The sequence below is a fragment of the Apis cerana genome, linkage group LG11 (genome assembly GCF_029169275.1).
Source record: "Apis cerana isolate GH-2021 linkage group LG11, AcerK_1.0, whole genome shotgun sequence".
NCBI classification, from domain to species: domain Eukaryota; kingdom Metazoa; phylum Arthropoda; class Insecta; order Hymenoptera; family Apidae; genus Apis; species Apis cerana.
Window position 1 is genome coordinate 12,815,761 of NC_083862.1, and position 24,316 is coordinate 12,840,076.

Below are 24,316 nucleotides of genomic sequence, written 5' to 3' on the forward strand. Positions count from 1 at the left end.
TAATTCTAGGGTTCCCCTGGAATTCTTAAATCCCCAATTCCTCGACCAATATTCCATAAAATCGCATTAAAGCGAGAGATAATAAGAATAATTACACAAAATGAAAAATTGTACAAACGTTTCGTAATAATTTTTTCAAGTATTAGATTTACAAGAACGTTAATTTTCTAGAATTCCCTAAAATTCTTAAATCCCCAATTCTTCAAACAATATTCCATAAAATCACATTAAAGCGAGATAAATTCATATAGAAAAGATTGTTGCCCAATATTCACTCATTGACAAATTATTTTTCTATCGATAAATTTTTAAGTAAATTGCTTCATAACAATTTTTTTTAAGTATTAATTATGTTAATCCGTTGTAGAATTCCTCACCATCAATTTTCTATTTAAAGTGATATAGATTTAAAAGAACATAATTCTAGGGTTCCCCTGGAATTCTTAAATCCCCAATTCCTCGACCAATATTCCATAAAATCGCATTAAAGCGAGATAAATTCACTTAGAAAAGATTGCTGCACAATATTCACTCATTGACAAATTATTTTTCTATCGATAAATTGTACGAACGCTTCATAACGCAATTTTTTCCTAAGTGTTAGATTTACAAGAACGTTAGTTCCCTAGGGTTCCCTAGAATTTTTAAATCCCTCGAGCAATGTTCCGCGATCGATCTAGATTAAAGCGAGAGACACAAAAAGATAAATCGTAGAAACGCTCGAGTTTTCGTTTTAAAAAATATTCGCGACGAAAGGATGAATTCTCGTCGAATTGTTTTCAATCACGATCGCCGTTAAATTCCTCTGGCTGCACTCTGCCGCAATTGGCGGCCCGTCGGTGAGAGCAGCACGATCCGCGGGTGGTCCCAGAAGGAGGTGGGCCCTCGGAAGGGTTAGGAGAGCGTTCGAAATCGATGGTTCCCAGCGTGACGTCAAAATAACCAAATGTGTCAACAGTGTCGCGAGTCAACGGGGTTCTTGATCGAATTACACGGGTGGGGGCAAATTTACAAGGTGCTTCCCGCGGCGTCGCCCTTTCTCTCAATTAAGTAGCGCGCAGCTGCGGTGCACGCGCGTCTGTTCAACCTCGGCTCGCGATTCGAACCTCGCTTTTTCAATTCGAAATAAAGGGAGGAGGAGAGAAAGAAGGAAGAAAGAAAGGGAAGGAAGGAAAGGTAGATCCTCCTCACAGGTCCATTCAACCAGAGGAAATTCGACCAGTCTCGTCCGGGGAAACTGACCGCCCATCAAACTGGACGCACCGGTAATTTTCTCTCTATCTCCCTAATTTTACAAACACGGTGCCGGCAAAAATCCACCCTTCTTCATCCCCTTGTTAAAATTAGACAAATTATACCACTGAATACCTTTTCACGTTCGACTCTTCGATTTCTCTCAGGATCAATTTCGCGTTTCTTTTTTCCTCTCGATGTCGAGAAGGGGACGAACAATTTCTTTCGAACGTAAGAAGGAACGAGGGAAAGAGAAAAGTCGGGTGGAGGAGGATGGAACTGGTCGCGGTGTCGGCGCTGGTCAAAGGGGATCGTTTTGCCCCCCCTCCTCCACAAGGTTAAGCCGTGACGGCGGTCCAAACAGTTTTTCGACGTAATAAAACCGCGCTTACGCCGATAATAAAAGCCACGGCTACGATCTCACTGCTCTGTTTGTTTCTCCTGCCAGACGTCTCTGATGTCTGCGCGATTAACGACCTCCCCCATCCTTCCGCTTGTGGGAAACGGCGGCCGTTTTCCGCGACATCGCCTCCTTCTACCGAGAAATATAATACCCTCCGTCTATATTTATAAGACAGCGTGTCTAAGAAACGCGTTCTACGGGGACCACCGCGTTTAGGATGTTCATTCATCCTCGCTCAGGCCTCTAAAAATCTCCGTGCTATCTTTCTTTTTCACTTTCGTGATTTTTATTCATGATCTTTCTATGATAAAGTCTAGAATATATTCCTCGTAATAGCAAAAGTTGCAATCCTTTTTCACTTTCATTAATAATTTTCTTAATAAAGACTCGTAATAGCAAAAGTTGCAATCCTTTTTATTTTCATTAATAATTTTCTTAATAAAGCCTAGAATATATTTCTATTCGCTCGTAATAGCAAAAGTTGCAATCCTTTTTCACTTTCATTAATAATTTTCTTAATAAAGCCTAGAATATATCTCTATTCGACTTGTAATAGCAAAAGTTGCAAATACGGCTTCTAAAAATTTCTGTGCAATTCTTTTTCACTTTCATGATTCTCATTGATAATCTTCAATGGATAAACCCTTCAAAAGTTCATCGATAAATCCTTATTCGATCTATAATAGCAAAAGTTGCAAATACGGCCTCTAAAAATTTCTGTGCAATCTTTTTTCTTCACTTTCGTGATTTCCATTGATAATTTTCTTAATAAAGCCTCAAATATATTTCTATTCGACTCGTAATAGCAAAAGTTGCAATCCTTTTTCACTTTCATTAATAATTTTCTTAATAAAGCCTCAAATATATCTCTATTCGACTTATAATAGCAAAAGTTGCAAATACACCTTTAAATAATATATCTAATACATCTCTGTGCAATCTTTCTTTTTCACTTTCCTGATTTCCATTGGTAATTTTTTTAATAAATACATCTCTGCAGCAAAAGTTGCAATCCTTTTTCACTTTCCTGATTTCCATTAATAATAATTTTCTTAATAAAGCCTCAAATATATCTCTATTCGACTCGTAATAGCAAAAGTTGCAATCCTTTTTCACTTTCATTAATAATTTTCTTAATAAAGCCTAGAATATATCTCTAATCGACTTGTAATAGCAAAAGTTGCAAAATACACCTTTAAATAATACATCTAATACATCTTTGTGCAACCTTTCTTTTTCACTTTCGTGATTTCCATTGGTAATTTTTTTAATAAATACATCTCTGCAGCAAAAGTTGCAATCCTTTTTCACTTTCCTGATTCCATAATTCTCCTAATAAAGCCTATAAAATTTCCAAATTTGCGATCTATTTCCACACGATCTTTTCATGAACCCGCCCCCGAGACGAATCGACACCCGATTAAATTCTGTGCGAGCATCGACGAGTCATCCCCGAAAAAATCAACTAGGAGGACAAAAGATAGAGATAGAGGGAAAGAGAGAAAGGATCCGACTAATAACAGAGCGAGAAAAAAAAAGGAGAGAGAAAGAGATTTCGAGGATGGAAGGGGGTGGGTTTTTAACGAGAGGGTGCATCACCTGGTAGGACCATCGATCACGAGAAGGAGGAAGGGCGGGTATGGAGCGAGGGAGGAACGCGTACAAGGGAGCGACGTGGATCCACAATTTGTCCTCGTCACGTTTGAAAACGTGGCCGGACTCTTGGAGGCGCGCGAAACGAGCGAAAGGGGTTCCCTGCACCCGGTTTATAACCTTGTTACATCGACTATATATTATGAGCGGGCCTACCTAACCGGGGAAGCCTCAACCGTGTCCATTAACTCCTCGTCGCAGGATATTAACGTTTTGTATATTGTGCACGCTCGCGCAACCGTTTCTCGAGGGGTGAAGGGGCGAGGGAGGGGATCGTAAAGCGCAGCCGGTGTGTTATCCACCCGCGAACACTTCCTCTCCGCTTCCTCTACGTTTCTTTCTTTCTTTTTTTAAACTCGAAAGTATTTTGGAAAAACTGTGGAAAAATTTTCCAATTTTGTCGGAACAGAATTAGAGCGGGTCGAGAAGGGATTAAAAGTTATGTATATTTATTAAACGTTTACGATTAGTAATGCCGAGACAATTGGAATAGAGTCTCTCGCTTTGTTCGTTTATAATTACGTTTATTCTTGGAGCAATAAAAATTTTAAATTTAGAATAATGCACCAAAGGTAGCTACGACTTTCGAATAATCGTTAGATCACAGGTCTAAAAGGGTCTACGGGCCTAAATCCTAAATCTTAGCGTGTCTCTATTGTCTCTTTTCTGGTTCCTTTAAATTTAAATCCCCTTTAACCACCATCTGCTTGACAAATATTTAGCCTAACAATTATATCCAGTTAAGTTTTTCATTTTCCTTTTCACGAACGATTTTTCAATTTTCCTCGGTTCCGAACGTTGCCTACCATTGGTGGGCCGGTACAATGAAGGCAGGCGAGAAATCTCGTGTTAATGTTTCTCGAGCACGAAAGGCAAAAGGATGTCAGGGCTCGTAAAGTTAGCTGGCAATCTGGAAGGGTCGACATAAGGTTAGGCGATAAGCTGCTAGGCTCAATTAGGACTAGCGACCTTTTATTTCCCTAATTCTCGTTTTAATCAATCCGATTCCGTGCATGCGGCACCCATTGTTCCTTAGTCAACTTTTGTTTTTCGCGCGCGAGCGTGAATTGAAAACCCCCCTTCACGGCTTAATCAGCCGTTACGCGCCTTTCAATTAAAACCCACTTTAAATGGCACTATTGCGAAGGAGCGTACACAGCGCGCCATCTTTCGATACTTTTTTCTCAGTTTTCTCTTAACCTCTTCTTTCGACGATCGAGACGCACGATAGTTTCGATACGGAGTAATTTTACGGGAAGGTTTCAACGACGGAGTGTTAAGTGTTTAGATGTTTAGCGAGGTGTGCGAAAATCGATGGAGATACGTCGAAGCTCAACGCCGTTTGAGGTTATAACAGATGCACGGGTTGTGACGTTGATCGAATTTAACGCGAGTATTAATTCATACAAAGGATAGTGAAATTTAATACAAAGGATAGTTCTTTTTATCGTATTTACGATACATGCGGTGATAAAATTAATGCAACGCGAAAAAAAAGCACATATCGAGAGGTTAAACTTGCTCGTTGAAACTTGTCATTCGAATTTCGATCGTAGAGTGTAAAAAGGTGTATAAGAGGGGGATTATGGATGAAAGTCGTGTTTGAAAGGTGGCAAATATGGATAAATATTGAACTATTTTCAGGATTGGAGGGAAAGAGGAGGCGGTCGATCCATCGATCATTTGTTTGACTTTCCACGCGTGCTCCCGGCCGGAAATAGAAAATAGCCTCGTGTTTGCCGATCTTGTTTGCGCAAGCTGACCCTTCACGGAGGCTTCTCCTCTCCGAGAGTTTCTGAAGAGGTCCTCGAAGGATCGAGCACGCAGATGTTTATTTTGACGCGACCGAGTCACGATTCCTCGAGTGCTACGATCTTTTCGATATTCCTCTTGTCCGCCATCGGGAACAGAGACCACATAATTAACGTAATCGTCTACTTGTTGCATAATGTACAATTTTTCGAAACTTTGTGAAAAATTACGTACACGTTCGTTCAAAGGCGGCTCTCACTCTTTATCCATTCTCGATTTCGTAATTCCCAATTAATAAAGAGATATCGATTTGTCATTCCTTTAATCTTAAGAAAGTGTACAAGTTCATTTTTTCGTTAAGACAATCTCGAGTTGCTCGAGAAAAGAATTTTCCATTTTTCTTCGAGGAAGAAACGTCGTTTAAACGAAAATTTCGATCCCGCTTTTCCGTCAATTCCGTCCAATTTTATCCGTTTCCGAGTGGAACGAAAGGGAGCATCCGGCGTATGCGAAAAGAAAGAAGGAATCGGCGAAGGATGGGGCACAAAGGAGGGAGGGGAAAAAAAAGAGAGAAAAAAGAAGATAGCGGATCGGAAGGAGCTTCCTCGAGGAGAGGCTCGATTACACGGTTACTTTGTCTTCTGTGAATGGGGAAGGACGCTGGTCATGGTGATCGTGCAGCAGCGAGGAGGACGAGAAAAATGGCATAAGCGCGAAACCGCACAAAAGAGGACTCGTCTCGCAACGGTTACTTCTCTCGTCCGTCTTGAATTGAATTCTTTTATTTATTTCCCTCGTATTTACGAGTATGGAAGGTAAACAGTTTGCCCGTAAAGAAAGGCCGTGTTTCGCGTGTTTCAGGCGTGATCAATCGGAATATTCGAGTTCTTGAAGAATTCTGCGCTCCTTTCGCTTAATTCAATTACCGCTCTCTTTGTTATCGATTATTTTTTGCACTCGTCCCACGCTTTTTGCGATTCTCGTCCCTCTCCCTCCTCTCCCCTCCCCTCCCCTTCCATTCCACGTCGACGTGGCAGAAACTTGGCGAACCGCCAAGTCGACTTTCTACCAACAAATTCCTCTTAAGAATCGTAAACCGATGATTAATAATTTTGTAATCTTCGAGAAAGAGGATCAAAGAGAGCAGTAAATGGGCAAAAATCGAGATGTAAAAAGAAGGAGGAAAGGAGATTCCACGCCAGTGCGCACGGACGAGAAGGATCCTTTCTCGAGGGAGAGAGAGAGAAAGAGAGGTCGGGCGATTTTTTTTTCTCCACCGGTATCGATTCAAGACGGCGTATAATTCGATATCGATACCGTAATCCTATATGTAAGAGGCACACGCAAGGTCTCGTCACGTTGATCGGCGACCACGCGCATCGGTTGACAATGGTTGTCGGCGATACGCGGTGGCCGGCCGATAACGGTCCGCCTTGTACGGATGCTGACCGGATTGCTGGATCGGTGGAGCGAATTCGCGGTGTCACGGAACATTATTTCAACGCGCCTGCCTCCAACCGTTGCGATCCAACCACGCTGGAACATGGTTGCCTTTCTAATCGTATTTTCATGCCTGCTTCCTCCATAAAGATATTTCTCCTCTTCTCGATTGACTTCTCTTCGCTTAAAATTGTTTATATTCATTCGTGTTTTTACGAAGATTCCTCCGTGATTCTTTCTAATTCTTATTCTCCGAGGAAATGGAATCTCCTCCTGAATTGGCTGGAAATTCACGAAGAAAGTTGCGAGTCTGGAGGAGCCTGGTCGAAAAGGAGAGCACGTGCTCGGCATCCCCGTTCCTTACGCACGCCCGCCAGCTGCAAATATCGTGCATCCAACGAAATCCACGCGTCTCTGCACGCATGCAGAGTGCGCGGGACCCATCTGGCGTGTGCGTGACCTCCTTGAATTATCCTGGCCAACACTTTAGAAACTCCAAACTTTGCCCATTTCCTATTTCGCCTTTCCCTTTCGTGCATTCCTTCGAGAGCCCTCCCCATTAGCTCCCGTTTCTCTCCGGCTAGGCGTCCGAACGAGCGTTCGTAACGACACATCGTCGTTCAAATTGTCGTGCAATTTGCTTTAATCAAATAAACCAGGGAGGATCGTTGAAATGTTATTCGTTTCCTCGAAGGAAAAGATATCTCGATTTCTGTCCTCGACACGCAGCAGGGAAAAAGACTAGACGATAGAGGCACCGCGAGATGCTATCGATTAACCGTGCCAAAGTGCTCTCCTCTCCTCTCCTCCCTTCGTCCCCGCTTTTCACTCGCAAAAACACTTCTCTCCCCACCTCGCCTCCCCCTTCGCCCGGAATTTCACGCGCGTTCACGAGGGGAGCGACCCTATCCGAGGGGGTAGGGTCCTCCACCCTTCGCCCACGGCCAATCGCGGCCCGTGCACGCCCAGTGACGTCAAGCGCACCCCTCCGCACCGTAATTAGCCAATCCCATCGCCGGCTGCCCGCCAACCAACCCCTGGCCCGATTATATTTACGAGCCAATGATTTCCAACCTACTCTTCTCTCTTTCTCTCTGTTTTATTTTAACGTAAGTTGCGAAAAAAAAGAGAAGAAACAGGAACACGCTCCTCGAACGTTTCCGCTCCCCTCTTCTAATCCTCTTTGCCCGCTCTTCGTCAAAAACCCGGATGGGCCCGAACGATTAAAATTTCAGACTGTTAATATATTTCTCGCTTGCGTGGGGAGGGATTATTCTCGTGGGAGGCTAGAATCCCTGGCTAAAAAAATAAAAGGTACACGGGGAAGAAAGGGCACGAAGATAGAGGAGGTTGAATGAGGTCCGTTCGAAGAAGATCTTCGGTGGATAGCGATTACACGGCGGCGGGCAGGGGGGGGGAAGAAAAGGAGACGAGGAAACGATGACGAGGGGACGGACTCGATGACAATAATAAAAAGACGCGTATCATCGATTCGTAGGTGTGCTCTCGAGTATCGCTTTCTGCTAAGTTGGGGGATAATCCGCTTAGGCCGAGGGCCGGCTAGGCCTTTCGTTGGACGGAATGCCGTCCTTGGTGGCATTGTTGCCGGCGTTTTGTGAGAAAACAGCATTTTCGACGCTCGAGGTGGCGACAAGAACAGGGCTTAACTTATCTCCGTCACAACAAGGACGACCCTTCTCCCTTTCCGCGGAATCCTACGTTTCTCTCCTGCACCTGATTCACCCTGAGAACGTCGTAAAAAATATCCGATCTAACGACGGTTGATTTTTAGAGGAAATACTTTTTTAAGAGTATTTCTTTTTTTCAAGCTTATCGAGTTGCAACGGTATTCGAAGCGATAGCCCTCTTAAGCGTTCGATATTCGTGATCGATGAAGGGGTTGCAACCCCTCTCCTCTCCTCGGATAATCCCATGAATACATAATCTAGATGCAAACAGCCGCCACGCGTGGCCCGTTTTAGAACGACCGTGATATTTCACGGATTACGAATATTTGCGCTTCGTTTCACGGTATCTCGATCTCTCCATTCACCAATCTCTTTCGTCGAAAAAAAGAAAAAATGAAGTTGATGGATGAGTCGATCGACGGGGATTTTTCTTTTTTTTTTGGTTTCGTAACTTCCTTCCACGCGGTTTGTTCACATGTTGTTCCTAAGATCGGGAGGAGAGGATGAAAAGGAATGAAAAATTTAGAAGATTGTTGCATAAATTTTCCGTAGAATTATTATTTTTCTCTTAGCTGTCCAGTTACGGTTCAGTTTGTTCGTTCATCGCGTTAGTTTGAACGCGTGGGAACGAAGAAACTGATAAATAGCGTAGTAAAGGCAGTAGTAAGAATGACAAGCTCGTTGAATTACAAAAATTGATCGTTTAATCGCTCGATAAGAGAGAGAAAAAAAAAAAATCGCTTCCCTCTGTGCACAATATCTTCTTTTTTTTTTTTCACCTTACTTCGATAAAAATGTAATAATTTTTATCTACGTTTTGCTCTACGAAAGATGCGATAAGTAAGATAGACGCGTTTAAAAAAGTAACTAAGCTTAATCGGAAAAGAACTAGATCCGAATAGGTTTGTTATTTCAATTCTCTAATTAGGCTCCACTAATAATAATGTAAATTCATCTAATCCATCTAAGTAGATTTTTTTTTTTTTTTTATTAAATCTCCAATTACTATGATTACTATTAAGATTATTGTTAATATAATTGTAATAATTATTATTGTTATTACTATTATTATTATTATTATTATTATTATTATTTCTTAAAAAATATATCAGTCCAAATAGAACTATAGATAAAATATATAGAAAATTTTGTCCTTTTTTTTTCTTTTTTCTTCTTTTTTTTTTTTTTTCTTTACACGTAGTACCGTCTCCCATCGATCCTTCCAAGGCGATACGGGAAAGCAATAGAAAATAAAATTAATCAACAAATCGTCCCTGCGCATGCGCTCTCCGCAGGCCTTTTAATCCTTTGCACTGGTGCGAATCGCAAATAGTACGAGGAATAGTACGATTAATAATAGAAAATATCGTTATATTGTTATTTACATATTAACGTACAAAACTAGAACGTTTCTAGCAGGCGATCAATATATATATTATATATATATATATATTCGTATATTAATATTAATATTAATCTTAATCGTCCCATAACCTCATCAATCGCCGTTTCATAATTGAACCGTGTTTACGAATACAGACGTATTCGCTCGTATATCATCGTAATTATTATCATCGCAAATTATTACGATAAAATTGTTTCGCAAACGCTTCGAAACGATCCTTAATAACGAGAAAAGGAAAAAAATCGAAATCTCTTTTTCTCTCGAGTTTTTACCTATAAACGATTATAAACTGGCACGAATGATATGCAAAAGGGGTGGGGGAAAAAAAAGAAACAAAAAGAAAAGGTGGTGAAAAAAATACGCCACAACTTAACGTTAATATCTAACAGCTATAATGTTATCGTTTTCACGCGGAGGATCGGAATCACTTGCACAAATTTATATATATATATACGTCCCTTCGATTAAATCCTAAGTTTACAGTCGTAAGCTCTATCGTTCGAGTGTGTCGAGTTACAATTAATTGAGCGTAGGCAGCTCGTAGTATTTGTTCGTTAGGAGTGCAAAGGCTTAAACAACGAAGGCGTTTATGTACAAGTACGCAATGATCGAGCACGAGGATGCGCTTCGTCAACTTTGTTGAACTCGTTAACACCTCGGCCTGCGAAACGTAATATCTCTCTTCGTCGGTTGCGCGTTTTTCTTGGAAATAATTTATTTTTTACTCTTCGATGATTTTTTTTTTTTTTCTTTTTTTGATGGAATCAAACGATAGTTTTAGATAGATTCAGGAAAATTTTCAACGCAGCCAAGGTGTTAAAGAACACAAATAATAATACACACTCACACTTCCTCTCGTGGCTCTCGCACTTTCTCTCCACTTATAAAAATACGTTGGACGGAACCGACGACGAGTTTATATAGTCTCCTCGTGCCTTCTTTTCCTTTCTTCCTTTCTTTTTTTATTCTGTTCTACTTTTGCTTTTTTTTTCCTCTCTTCTTCCCTTAATTTCTCGCTTAATTAAAATGGCTAAAGTTAAATTTTCGATGAAACGACGATCATGTTTTTGAGCGCTCCGATTCAAAAAACTCCTTTCCCCATCTCTGTTCCATCGAGAATTCTACGGGATCGAAGAAGAAATAAATTCGAGAACTCCTCTCGACTCCTTTATCTTCTTTGAATCGTTTTAAATCGTGCTCCTCCAATATTATATTATATGTAAATATAATATGCGTGTGTGTGTGTGTGTGTAAATCGAGAAGCCTGGAGAACTTCGATCGACGGCATTTTTAAAAAAAGTTTAGTCTAAAAAATAGTAGAAAGACTGATATGCAACAGGATCACAAAAAATATTCGATTCGTTTTTTTTTTCAGCAGTAAAGGTAATTTACTTGATCACATGGTATAAAAACATGGTTTGTTAATAAAACTCTTATAGGGACGAGAGTGTACACATCTTTTTGTAAAGCGAATAATACATATTCGAATAATTGTTTCGTTTTTTCTTTCAACTTTCGCGCGAGTGTCGAGAATAATTGTTTCGAAGACGACACGCGATAATATGGGATATTCTTTGATATTCGCGTCGCTCGAAAAATTTCATCGGTTAAAAAAATAACTCGAATCTCGAACAGTCGAAAAATACAACGAGGTCGAACGATTAAAAACAACCGCCCCTGGACCCTTTTCCTTATCTTTCTTTTTTTTTTTTCCCGTTTTTTTCCCTTTCTTTCTCTCTTTTCCGTCTAAATACTCCAAAGAGAAGGGATCGATCGCTCGAACCAAACGCAAAAAACGTTTCGTCCCTCCCGTTAAAATAATTCTCTCGCCGTTTAAATCTTTAAAAAATAACGCTATATAGTCTTTTTTTTCCTTTTTCTTCTTCTTTTTTCTTTTTTTTTTTTTTTTTTTTCCCTTGTTCGTTTACCGCCTCGTCAACCGACCGATTCTCTGATCCCAAAAAATTGTCACTGGAACACGATGTCGAAAGGTATATCTCTATTACACGATTCATGCGAAAAAAAAGAAATCCAAAAAATCTGTTTGAAAAAACATTATCATTCTCTCTTTCTCTCTCTCTCTCTCTCTCATCCTCTCGATAATCGAAATATTCGTTATTGTTTTTTTACACAGTTTTGCAAAAAGCTGTGGTTTCGAGGAGCTGTGATTTCGCAGATTTAACGATCCGCGACCACGATTAATTAATAACGCGTTTATCCTAATATAAAACTACGCTCGTTCAAGGAGTAATTCGACTCGATTCCCAATTCTCGAATTTTAATTTCAAAGTAGACGATTGTATTTTATATAAGAACGAAGAAAAAAAAAAGGTGGGTGGGAACGTATTAAACCGGTATCACTGGGACAAGTGAAAAAGAGGCGAGAATTGAAATTGTTCCGCGCGCAATTGACAAAGAATCTTAGAATCGCGTCGTCGACAAAGCGTTTTTTTTTCCCCTCTTTCTTTTTCTTTTTTCTGCAAAACTCTCGACGCGTCGACGTGCAAACATTTGAAACATTTTTCAAAAGTACGAGCAATGGCGTAGGAGAATAAGTGTAATACAAGACATTTTTATCATTCTCGTCTCTTTTTCCGACAATTATCCTTAACTCTGAATACTCGTCAACGCTGGAATTTCAAAAAAAAAAAAAGGAGAACCAATTCTAAATCTCTGCGCCTCATCAACTCGCGAGGAGTTCTTCAACACATTTTTCTCTTCAATGCGATACATATATCGGGGGTCACGTTCGAGTCACACGCCTATTAATTACAGTATCTTCTTCTCTCTCTCTTTTTTTTTTCCTTTTTTTATTTAGTGAAAGGACGCAAATGGCTCTTGCAAAAATACAATTTGTTACTTATCATCTGTTCTCCTGTTATAAGAAAAATTCTTGTGTACCTATTCTTTTTCCTTTTTTTTTTTTTTTTTTTATTATTATTATATCTCTTTTTTAATTATCTCTCGTATTAACGTTATCGTCTTCTCTCAACGCGTTCCCTCGTTCGACCAGGGTTCGATTATGTGTAAAAAGGGGCACGAGATCGGGCAAGAAGGCCATTGATAATTATTATTATTATTATTATTATTAATATTATTATTCCCGATAATTTTCTTTTCGCGGATAAACGAGAGGAAATATCACGGAGAAAAATTTCGTCCTCGCGATGCCGCCATATTTAATATCTCCTCGAGGATGCGAGGGGAGGGACGCATGCACCACAAACTTCGTAAAACTTCGTAAAACCTCTGTAAAAACCGGCGATCGATGTATATATACGATATCTGTACACAGCGTAATATATTAAATGATATTACACTTTTTTCCCCCCTTTTTCTTTTTTTACATCGTGTAATCATCAACACCATTTATATATATATATATATATGTATATATATATATATATACACGTATTTCACGCATACACACTCACTCTCACTCTCTCTCTCTCTCTCTCCTGGGGGTGAAGACGCAATGAGCAGATCGCGATCGACGAAACTTTTCTCAAACTGTTCTCGAAGGAGTGAGGGGGGGGTTCACCCGGGTTTTAAAAACGGGACAGGCTCCAACTCTTGTGCGGTCCCGCGCGAATCGAGTCCGTCGACAAACGATTTTCACTTGGGTCGTTTATTGCTAAAGGGCGAAGAAGAAAAAAAAAAAAAAAAAAGGGGGAGGGGGAAGAAAAAAGTATCTCTTCTTCTTCTTTCACAGCATCGTTTCAGCATCGCTTCAGCCTCATCATCTTCGTCAATTTCACGGACGTCTTCCGCTGCTCGTTCGTCTCCCTCCTCGAACGTGGCGCCGGATCGGAAGTTAGGACCCGGAACGGGGCGAGGAGCGAGGAGGAGAGTGTTCCTCGGCGAACTGATCCGCCAAGCTTCCCCGAGTAAGGCAACTCGAAAGCGTGTTGATGGTTCTCCCTCGTGGCCGGCGTCCACACGCCCCTCCTTCCTCGAGTCTTCTTCTCGATTCCCTGTCAGGTAGCGACGAGTCTGGCGGTCGAGTTCACCAAGTTCCTAAGCCGTGGTCACTCGATGCTCCTTATCAGCACGGCCAGCTCGCGGAACAAAACGCCCAATTTGCCCGGCGTCCCTTGTTTCTTCAACAGGATACCTCTGATCGTCGAGAGCTTCTCGAAACAGGAGAGGCACTTGTGGTATCTGAAAGGGAGATTAAAAAAGTTTTTCGTTTATTTGGTTATATTTGAAAAGGAGGGAGAAGGAGGGAGCCTCTACTACCTTTCCTCCCGTGACACGTCGACACCGATCGTGTGAAGGGGCGCTTCCACGTTCGATTTTATCACGGATGCGAAGTTTCGTAGGATCAATCTCAACGCCGAACATCCTACAGTTATGTACCTGAAACAGGCGAGATAAAAATAAAAGGGAGAATAGGAGGAGGAGGAATCGGGAATTTTATTAAATTACGCGAAAAAAAGGGAAGAAAAAGGAAAGGGAAGGATTCGCGGAGAGGAGAGGAGAGAAGGGCGGTGGTTGCGACCGGTCGCTTGTCACGGCTAGTTTGTTCCAAAACGTGTTATTAGCCCGTAACGATGCCAATAAATAACGAAAGGCACGAAAGGCTTGGCCCTGCAATTCGACACGCTCGCTTTTGGCCGGCGATAAAGGGTTCACGCGAGCTCCCGTTCGAATCGGCGAGACGAATCGCGCGGCCCGCCCCGTAAATGTTCCACGATCGCCTCCACCGTCAATATTTTACGTTGCATACGCGCCACCATCGTCCGCGGGAAAATAAAAGTAATCTTCACAATCTTTATCGGTTTTGATCGAGTTGTGAAAATTCTCACTCAGCCAAAGTAATATTTCCAAGATCTCCTTCCTTATTCAACGATGTTTGATCAAATGACAAATATTTGGCAAATATTTTTACACGTAAAATGTGTGTAAAAATTATAATTCTAATTTCCAGAAAAAAATTCTTTTAATCCTCTTCATCTGCAATGGTCGATTTTGGGAGACAGGGGGGGGAAGGATCGATGAATTGGAAAACGATCGAAACGACCCTCCGTCGCACGGCACGCGACACGGGATCGAATATTCATGCGCGCTCCTTTTTTTTTCTCACGAGCCTACTGCCACCTTTGACCAAAGGACGAAAGCAGCGTGACGAACCAGCCGTGAAAATAGCGGATAGCTACGCGCAAACCGAGCTACGTTACGACGTCGAGATGTGTATGTTTAGCTTGGCAATTTCCTGCCCTTTCGATTATTTAGCCGTCGAACCGTGAATCGAATGCAATCAGTGCGAGCTCGTGGCCGAATCTCGAAATTCGAACTTTCGAATTTTCAAGGAACGAAAAAAAATGATAAATACCTGTTTTGGTAAAACATATGTAAAATAAAAAATTTGGAAGGGAAATAAAAATTGATTCGTTTACCTAGAGATATATCCTTGAAAACAATTGTCTTTGAGAATTTTTATTTCGAACTTTGCACACAGAGTCATTGGCTCGTCTTTGTCGCAACTAGAAAATAAGACGCTTTTAAACGAGATCGAAGATCATATATATATATATATATATATTATCGTACGATTTCATAATTGGCTTTTTTTCTTATTTCAAGAATCGTGCAACTGTGGCAGAAAAAAGAGAGGAATGGACGGCAGCTGCTAGACGACCGACAAATTAGTCGGAATTCACATTTGTGGCATCGATTACAAGTTTCCTGAACGTGAGCAACGGGCATAAACGACTGGCCACGGAAAGCGTCGAAGAAACGAAAAATTTATTATACGTATTCGAGTGTTAACGATATATCCACATTTTTTTTCAAAGATTCGAAATCGTAAATGGCAAGATCGATGATTTCTAATTAATTCCGATGACTAAGATTTAAATTACGATTTTTATTATGGCCGATGATGCAACGATAAATTATCTTCATACGTAAATTGCACATTTGTCATTCTTTTCATTTTTTTTCTTTTTTTTTCCTGTTCTAATAATAGCAATGACAAGCAAGAAGGCAAAACAAGACGATCGTCGCAATAAATGGCGGCGTAACGAATGGAACAGCAATTTTCCGGACTGGTGGACTTACATTCTAAACGGATGTGCTATTATTAGATCGCATTTTGATATTGGCTTCGCCGTTCGATTAATACGGGAAAGCCTCCAGGCTTATCTGATCTACGATCCGAGGTTTTAATTTGGAAAAAAATCAATTACTAACCGATCTTATCGTGTTGTGAAATTTGATAATAAATTAAACGTAGCGCAACGATCGCTTTGCTCGATAAAATTCATGCCTTACTTTTTTTTTTCTTTCTTTGTTTGTAAAGAACGTTGAAGGCGAAGCGATGAAATATAAGAGGCGCGCGATCCATTGGACTTTAATAGGCGTGTACGATTTATAATGCGCATTGTGTGCGTAATTAGAGGAAGAACGGGGCAGGAAGAAATGGATAACCAATGCACACGTGAAAGGAAATGCTCGTTTCTCGCCACGACAGCTCAATAGCAACAGCTTGTAACTGTGCACCGGTTAATTACACTGTTTCGAGCATCAGTCGTGCGACGAGCTGTTAGATCCTTCCGGTTCTTACTCGAAACTACTGTCCAAAATATATACATAGCTTGGATTAGTTATCTCTATTTTAATACAAATCCCTTCCTTCGATACCCTGCGTGCTTTTCAAGAATGCATCACAGCCGTATTCAACTTCCTACGCCATCATTAATATTCACAATCGGCTGTGAAGAAAGAAAAGGATTTACTATCCGTAACTGTCCATGAAGTGAGTCAACATATGCACGGCCCTTCGAGTTTCGAGATCGGACATAATAATAACAATACAGCCGAGGATTCAAGCGTGGAATTTGCATCTGCCACTGTCTTCTATTGTCTCGGCTAATTTTCGCGAACCCTTCTTTACTTGTCAGTCTCTTCAACTCGTATTTCCCCGTTCCTCGAATTAGCCATTCCCATACAGACGGCTGAGCCACGTGAAGTGTACGCGACCCCACTCGAAATACCCTGCTTGGTCTCGCGTTTGCTATTCGAGAACTCACTTCTCAGCACAGGGGTGTCTCGATTTTCTCCAATTCATCGAGCGTGTTGTGTTTCACGATGGAAATTGAACTAACGTTACAGGATATGCGTAAACGGGCATACAACGGTGTGTTGCGTACGTACACGTCCATACTTTATACGTCGGTATAGCGGTGCGAGATATTCAAAAAAAAAAAAAATAAATAAAATGAAATAAAATGAAAAAATTAGAGATATTAAAAGACGTTCACTTACATTTCGTATTTACTTTGTAGCAGATCACCGATTGGACCGAGTAGAGAGTTACATAAATCCAAATTCCACATTGTCCTAAAAAACAGAATTAAAGTAAAGTAAGAATTGTAAGAAAGATTTTCAATTATTTATTCAATCGTGGTACTTACGGTTTCAATGTCAGTATTCCCAAGAGATCCACAATAACCGAAAGATCGTTCATCGCCACGGCAGATTCCACAGCAGCCTGAAAAATAGAATAATTTTTTATTAATCTTGCCATAGTGAGTTAGTTAACGATATACGTCGGACGCTGTACAATTACCTTAAGATCTTTGTTATGCCACAGAGAATAAATAATTTGCAATGATCGATGACGACTGGTAAGTACCGCCATCATAGATTCATGACCACGCATCATGCTGTTGAGTACTTCAGCTTCCGACATCTCGTTCAGAACTCCCATTTGAGAAAAACCTAATCCAGTTGGATTTGCATAGTGGTTCTGTTAAAGAACACGACCGTTGTGTCACAACATTCAATTCAATTCTTTCATTTTAATTTTTCAGATAATACAAACTCACCGGTAAGAAAGTTTCAACGTCCAAACCGTAAGGTTTATCGGCACTTATGGGAACGAATTCTCCTTTGTCCGCGTTCTCAATGCTCGGCCTTATTTGAGAAGCGCGAATCTCTAGCTTAAGATTTGGGGCTACTTGAGCTTTATTTGATTTCTTTGTGGCGAATGTCGTGGCTGTGGAAGCGTTGCGCGCGGACAGCGACATTGAGGTAGCGAAATTCCTGTTCAGCGAAGTGGACCTAGATTGCGCAGTATTCGGCCTGTTTAACGCAGGATCGGAGGGACTGTGCCTTATACTATTAATTCTGCAACAATTGTTAAACGTTTTCAATACCATTGTTAAACAATATGCTTATTATACGACGTCATATTTATACTTACTGTACCGGGTAATCGCTTTCGTAACCCTGTTCTCCATCTCTACAGCTATTTTGTCTTTTTAAATAATGCTTAGGAGAATCCGGGCTAGGTGCTCTATTCTTTAGTTTTCCATCATCCATTACTGGAAGAACGGCAGCCATTGGTGCTACACGAGGCGTTAGCGTAGAGTTTGATCTTTGAGGGCCTAGAGGTTGTGGAAGTGTTGTTATATCATTATTAGGACAGCTTTTTTTTCCAGGAAGAGGTGTAATGTTCTGTCTTAAAGGTGGTATAGAAGCCAAATTTTTCGATGTTCTACCAAGGCCATTATTTGCTTGAAGATTCGCTTTTATTTGGCTAGTAGTCGTAATCGAATTTCTTTGAAGAGGCGGCGATGTTTTAATTGGTTGAACACGAACTGGTACAGGCTTCGTTAACGATAACGTTGATGCGGATGGAGGCGAGGATGACGGTGATGAAATTGGCGGAACCTCTTCTGAATCCACTATATTTAAGCTTGACATTGAGGTAGAAAAATTTTGCAATATTTGTGGTTGCGTAGGATCTATAAAAAGAAAATATATGGAATGATGTAAAATTGAACACTTTCTACACGATACATATAAATTTTACATTAATAATTCATGCAATATTGGTGTAAAAGAAAAAGATACAGATACAGAAAATTTTTGTTTTAAGAATATAGAACTCACCTACATCTTGAGGCTCCTCGAAAGCCTCAGGTTCTGGAGGTGGAGTGCGAGACACTGAAACATATCGTGCATAGCATGCTCATTCACAAACCATACAGCATAACATTCAAATTGTAGATGCATTTATATTTTCAGATATGTGATTATAGGTGAGTAGTTGAGAGTTAGCAAGAATAGGATTTGAATGTGTTATGATACATACAGATCTTGCAACAAAAAATTGAAAGAAATTATACAGTTATACTCACATGATCTATTGGGCTGAAAAATGTCATGATATTCGGTTACATTAGGAATATCTGCATATGTTGATTCATCCTCTGGATCAGTTCCAGATTTATCTGCTTCTTCTATAGTTCGTACATCTAATCTATAAATAAAATATCATGTAGAGAAAAATAATATAAAAATATTGTATGAAACATAATATATGAATATAAAAAATATTTACGAAACTTACGTGTGTTTTTTTAATCCAGGTGGTCTTTCTCTAGAAAAACTTTTCCTTAACGAATTTCCGTGACTAAATGGAGAACCAGATGTTGAAACTCCTCCTAATGGAGCAATTTTCTTTAAATCACACACGTACAAAACAATATTTGCAGTGTGATAACTTGCACCAATCTAAATAATTAATAAAAACATATTTAAATTCTATTATTATTATATTTATTTGATTACATATATATTATATATTAAATTTATTTACAATAATCTTACCAATTGATTCTGAGCTATAGCTATATCTTGTACTTTTCCCCAACCAGTTGGAATGGAATCTAATGTTCTACCTGGTTCCCAACCATAAACTTTTAACACATCATGGCAACCAGCAAAAAGACATTCTCCACCTTGACTGAAATAGAGACATCTAACGAAAAGGAGAAATATTAATAAATGATGGAAAAATTTTAATAATAATGAATATATTCTATAATATTTATGATCACTCACCTAATTGCAGAGGAATGACTTTGGTCTGTAGAAGATACAAGTTGAAAAGATTCCAAGTCCCAAAAATGTACTGTTTTATCTGCACTTCCACTGGCTAATAAGAATTCATGAGGATGAAATTCCACTGTTGTTGCTGGACCTCTGTGTTCAGAAAACTCTCTTAACTGTCTACCAGCTCTTAAATCCCACAACTAATTAAAAAAAAACATCAATTAATTATATTAATCAAAATAAAAATAAAATTTGTAAAACAAAATATAATATTTACCTTAACCATTCCTTCCTCTCCTGCACTAGCTATCCACTGACCATCAGGACTAAATTTTAAACTATTTACCATCCTATTGTGTCCTTTATAAGTAAAGATACAACCTTTTCTCCTTATGTCCCAAAGTTTAATAGCAGTATCTAAACTTCCTGATGCCAATAATTCTCCATAGGGATGAAAATCCATACAACGTATACCTGCTTTATGTCCTGTTAATGTACGAGCTAATTTAGCATGTTCTAAATCCCAAATTTTTAGTGCTCCTGTTTGCGAGCCAGCGCATACTAAATCTTCTGTCTGTCCAAATCTTACACATTCAATAGGAGTGGTGTGACCACTCAGGCTCTGAAAATCAAGAAAACAAAATTATACAAATATTCAAATTATAAATTAAATGTTAAATTGATGTAAAATAAAATTTTATCAATGTTTTAATTCATTTTTTAAACAAATAAATATGGAAAAAGATAAAATTATACCATAATACAATTCTGTTTTCCAACTGCCCATAAATTTACTTTCTTATCATCACCGCCAGTGACCAAAACGCGTCCAGATTTGTGACCTAATGCCAAACAATTGACATTGGACGAGTGGGCAACAAAATCCTCTGTATAGAGAAAAACATCATTCTTTTAAACTGTTCTTTAAAGTGGCCTGAACAAAATGTCAGTTTTCAACGACATATCATAAAGATAATATATTTTCGATTTAAAAAAGGTTATGACCATAATAAGAAAATGCAGCGGACGATTAATAGTTGGATCTCAACAATAAACTTGTAAACATGAATTGTTTACTTATCTCTCAAAGAAGAGAGACCGCCAGAACAAAATCCGTTGAACGCACATCGAACATTGATGTATTAAATAAAGAATATATGAATACGAATGGAATAATCACTTACGGAGTTTCCATGACCTCTTCGTGGACGAAGCCATATTCCGGGACCACAGGATTGCGTTGTGCACGACTTATTTGGCAACGACAACAATTTGAGATTTCAGCTTGCAGATGCACAATTTTTTTTTGCTCGAATTCGTAGGTAACATTTTTACTTTGTGTTATTATTCAGTGCATGGACGATCGTTCAACGGGGCCACAGCATCTCGCCGCGTTGTGGTCCTGAAGGCAATCCTTTCCTTGAAACTTCTGTCCGTTTTCACAAACCGTTCGTTCCACCTCTTCGTCGTATCTCATTTCTTGAATCTGCCTGTCCGTGGGTAGCGCGAACTAACGTGACGTTGAAAAATATCGAAGTTCTGTTTCTATCGAGATTACGTTTTAATCGATCGCACCAGATGTCACCAGTTCTCCGGTTAATTGAATTTCAACCTTAGTAAATGTCAAACTAACGTAAGGGGAGGATGATGATTAAATTAAAAAAAAAAGAACGCGATAAAATATTATCGAAATAACTTGTATATTTATAATTAGTTATAATATGTCGTATTGTTATGTGAATTATGTTATATGAATTACGTTACATGTGACATAATACTTCATAGTGTTATAAATATTCAAAGTGAGGTTAATTTTCAAATTAATTCTAATTTTTAACATACATAAGAGATAAAATGTTTGCCTTTAATCGATTATGTGTGTTTGCAATCAGAAATAAAAAATCATTTTCCTCACAAATATTTAAAAAATATTGTGTAAAATATATGCAAGGACAGTCTCCAGAACCTCGAGTTCGTGAATATTTTTATTATATCGATCATCAAGGCATGGTATAATCTGCTTTTTAATTAAACTTATAATCTTCAAAAATATAATATTTTTAGAAACATATTAATCTTTCTAATTGTTGTTATTCTTAGTTATTCTTAGATGATTCACGTATGAAAAACTTCACATCGTGTTTTAAAGGTGTGCATAAAGAAAGAAATAATTTATTATATATTACAATTCATATATTATGGGAGCTATATCATTTTAGATAAAAAATTTTTGGCATTTTTTTTTAAACATTTAAAACAAAATGACACTGGTAGATATATGGAAGATTTTCCTTATATTTCTCTTTGTGGTCCAGAGAGAAATTTCGTCAGATGTGATGATTTGCCGATAGTTTTTACAAAAATTCTTCAAAAAGAAAATAATGAAACAGGCAAAAATGAAGATTGGTTTGGTTATGCTCATGCAGAAGAATTATTAATGGTACATTTGATTTTTATAATTAAATAACTATTTGATAAATTTGATATTTAAATTTCAATAATAAATTATAGGTACCATTTCAACCAAAAAAATTATATATGAATGAATCAGGAAGAATATATCATCCTGCACCAAAAAGAGCAGGAGGAATTGGTCTGGTAAGATCAAAAATTGCAATTGAGCTTAGTTCATCATTTAACTTTGAAGAAGGAGAGGAAAAGAGTCCAACTCATTTTTTTTGGAAAGATAAAATGTATACTTTAGATTGTAACTGGTTTAAGGATAAAATGTTGCTAGCTATCAGATAAAAATAAATAAATTTTATTTTTAATTCAAAAAGAAAACAAAGCACAATATATGAACAACTTTCATAAAATGTACATATATTTTTAGATAATAACAAAGATTCTATAATTTTTTCTATCTAATAAATTTTGTTAAGGTAAAGATGAAATGTCAAAAATTCTAGCTGTAAAATCATCAGATGTTGTCAATGCTTTTTCTCCATTTCTGAAAAAATGTTATTATTATGTATTTTTTTATTAAAATTGTTATAAAAAAAAAAAAATACAATTCATTTAACTTACTCAGATATATATAAGTCAAGGATATCTGCTGTGTGTGCTACAAATGAACGTAAACATTGACCATTTTTTCCATCAAAACATCTCAAAATACCATCTAATCCTGCAGAAAATAATACAGTCGTATTTCCTTTCCATACAAGTTTAGATATACCACTTTCTTGTGTTATTTTTTGTCTAAGCACCTAAATAATAAAAGATTATTGCAATTTTACTTAAATTTTATTTCAAACAGAAAATTATTTCAAAACTACCTGTTTTGAAATATCCCAGATAAAGATTTCTCCATTCACCGTACCAGTTGCAGCAACTTGAAATGTTGGATCTTTACAAAAAACTGCTGTCTCTACCCAATTATTTATCTCTTTATTTTCTTCACTATTTCCAGCGTCTTGATCATTAATTACATTATTCTTCTCATTATTATTAAGATTTTGCAAAATAGAAACTATCTAAAGTTGTTAAATGATATTACTTTAATTTGTTTGTTGTATAAAAATTATTAATTTTATTACCTTTCCAGTATTTGAAGTACTGATTATTGTTTTTCCATCTACAGCTGCAGAAAGTATTAAATTGTTATCAGAATGACAATCGATAGTAGTTATGGTATGAGAATGACCATATGAAGAAGATATGAATGATAATACAGAATTAGTTTTTAAATCTAATATCCTAACAACTCCATCTTCATAACCTATTGCTATACGCTTGCCTAAAATATTAAATTTAATTATAATAGAATGTTTTTATTTACAAGATAAGAAATATAAAGAAATGAATACCATCTGGAAATATTGCACCAGTCTCTGCCCGGCAGCCATATCCTTGTAAAACTTTGCAATCTCCATCAGGTATTTTCCACATATATATTTCACCATCAACAGATCCTGCTAATAAAACATTTGCAGCTATATGCCACATCATCCACTGCAATAATAATAATAATAATACTTCAGTTAAAATTAATAGTAACATAGTAATTTCATTATGAAATATAAACTAACAGTAGCATCACCCATATTATAATCCCAAATTTTAATTTTATCAGCTACTTTCCAAACTTGTATCAGACCACTCATATCTCCAGTAGCTAAATATGATTCATCATAATTAAATGCTGAAAAAATAATGCTGTCTTTATGACCTGTACAGTCCAAAACAATTTCTCCTGTTGATGTATCCCAAACATAAGCTTTGTCTTCTTCACCACCTGTAGCAGCTAGTTTTCCATTTTTACTCAAAGTACCGCAAAAAACAGAACCTACAAAATTTTAATATAAAAGTAATGATTTATCACCACAATATTAATCTTATTATATAAATTAAAATTTTACTCTTACCTCGCTTATGGCCAGTAAAAACACAAATTGCATCTCCTTCTGAAGGATCTTCCTCCATTCCATCTTCTTCTTCAATATCTCCTGCATCATATGCATCTATCACTTCTTCTACATCACCTATATATATCATATCTTCATCTTCTATTTGTTCATTCATATCTGGAGAAGGTGGTGGAGTATCCCTGTGCATCGTTTATCTTAAAAACTTAATCAAGTGTGCAACAGGTCACGTTTTAAAAAGATATAAAATATATTTAACTAGAAACTATATGGAATAAACAACTCCTTCGTACAAAAATTATGTATCTCGTTAAAGTTTCTCACTTGGTCTCAACACTAAAATTCAATTTTTGAGTCTGTCATTCGAAAAAATGGAAATTCAAACATTCGGACAATAACAATCGGATTTTGGAAGCACCAGCTGATTTGGAAGTTAGTTACAGAAATCATAGGGAATTTTTATTCATTGTTATTGGTATCATTATTTATGGTTTTATAACAATAGCGACATCTTTTAAGAAGAAATATA

The 24,316-nt window shown here is 38.0% G+C and overlaps 3 protein-coding genes and 1 long non-coding RNA gene across 7 annotated transcripts; 2 read left to right on the top strand and 2 right to left on the bottom strand.

The window, feature by feature from the left end:
* Window positions 1-30: 30 nt before the first annotated feature.
* On the top strand, window positions 31-15,314 carry LOC114577156 (uncharacterized). Its single transcript, XR_009831978.1, has 2 exons — window positions 31-1,265; window positions 15,161-15,314. It is a non-coding gene; the product is annotated as an uncharacterized LOC114577156 (long non-coding RNA).
* LOC107995145 (katanin p80 WD40 repeat-containing subunit B1) lies at window positions 10,288-20,747 on the bottom strand. 3 transcript variants are annotated; one of them, XM_017052474.3, is made up of 15 exons: window positions 20,605-20,747; window positions 20,177-20,307; window positions 19,698-20,042; window positions 19,430-19,620; window positions 19,196-19,346; window positions 18,936-19,099; window positions 18,724-18,845; window positions 18,476-18,529; window positions 17,784-18,327; window positions 17,407-17,707; window positions 17,148-17,327; window positions 16,993-17,069; window positions 16,844-16,918; window positions 13,814-13,933; window positions 10,288-13,735 (listed from the first exon to the last, which is right to left on the bottom strand). In XM_017052474.3, exons 1-15 carry the CDS (start codon window positions 20,636-20,638, stop codon window positions 13,603-13,605), a joined length of 2,622 nt encoding a protein of 873 aa, XP_016907963.1. In that variant the 5' UTR covers window positions 20,639-20,747; the 3' UTR covers window positions 10,288-13,602. The 3 variants fall into 3 exon arrangements, with proteins under 3 accessions (XP_016907963.1, XP_016907965.1, XP_028521167.2); XM_017052476.3 differs by lacking the exon at window positions 18,476-18,529; XM_028665366.2 differs by lacking the exons at window positions 10,288-13,735; window positions 13,814-13,933 and adding an exon at window positions 14,998-16,741.
* Window positions 20,748-21,181: 434 nt separating this feature from the next.
* On the top strand, window positions 21,182-22,428 carry LOC107995147 (UPF0598 protein CG30010). The gene is made up of 4 exons (XM_017052479.2): window positions 21,182-21,430; window positions 21,521-21,569; window positions 21,640-21,860; window positions 21,932-22,428. Exons 1-4 carry the CDS (start codon window positions 21,275-21,277, stop codon window positions 22,166-22,168), a joined length of 663 nt encoding a protein of 220 aa, XP_016907968.1. The 5' UTR covers window positions 21,182-21,274; the 3' UTR covers window positions 22,169-22,428.
* On the bottom strand, window positions 22,159-24,237 carry LOC107995146 (angio-associated migratory cell protein). 2 transcript variants are annotated; one of them, XM_062081985.1, is made up of 7 exons: window positions 23,788-24,237; window positions 23,452-23,708; window positions 23,230-23,374; window positions 22,960-23,003; window positions 22,699-22,896; window positions 22,448-22,629; window positions 22,159-22,370 (listed from the first exon to the last, which is right to left on the bottom strand). In XM_062081985.1, exons 1-7 carry the CDS (start codon window positions 23,975-23,977, stop codon window positions 22,298-22,300), a joined length of 1,089 nt encoding a protein of 362 aa, XP_061937969.1. In that variant the 5' UTR covers window positions 23,978-24,237; the 3' UTR covers window positions 22,159-22,297. The 2 variants fall into 2 exon arrangements, with proteins under 2 accessions (XP_061937969.1, XP_016907966.1); XM_017052477.3 differs by having other exon boundaries at window positions 22,960-23,159.
* Between the last annotated feature and the right edge of the window lie 79 nt (window positions 24,238-24,316).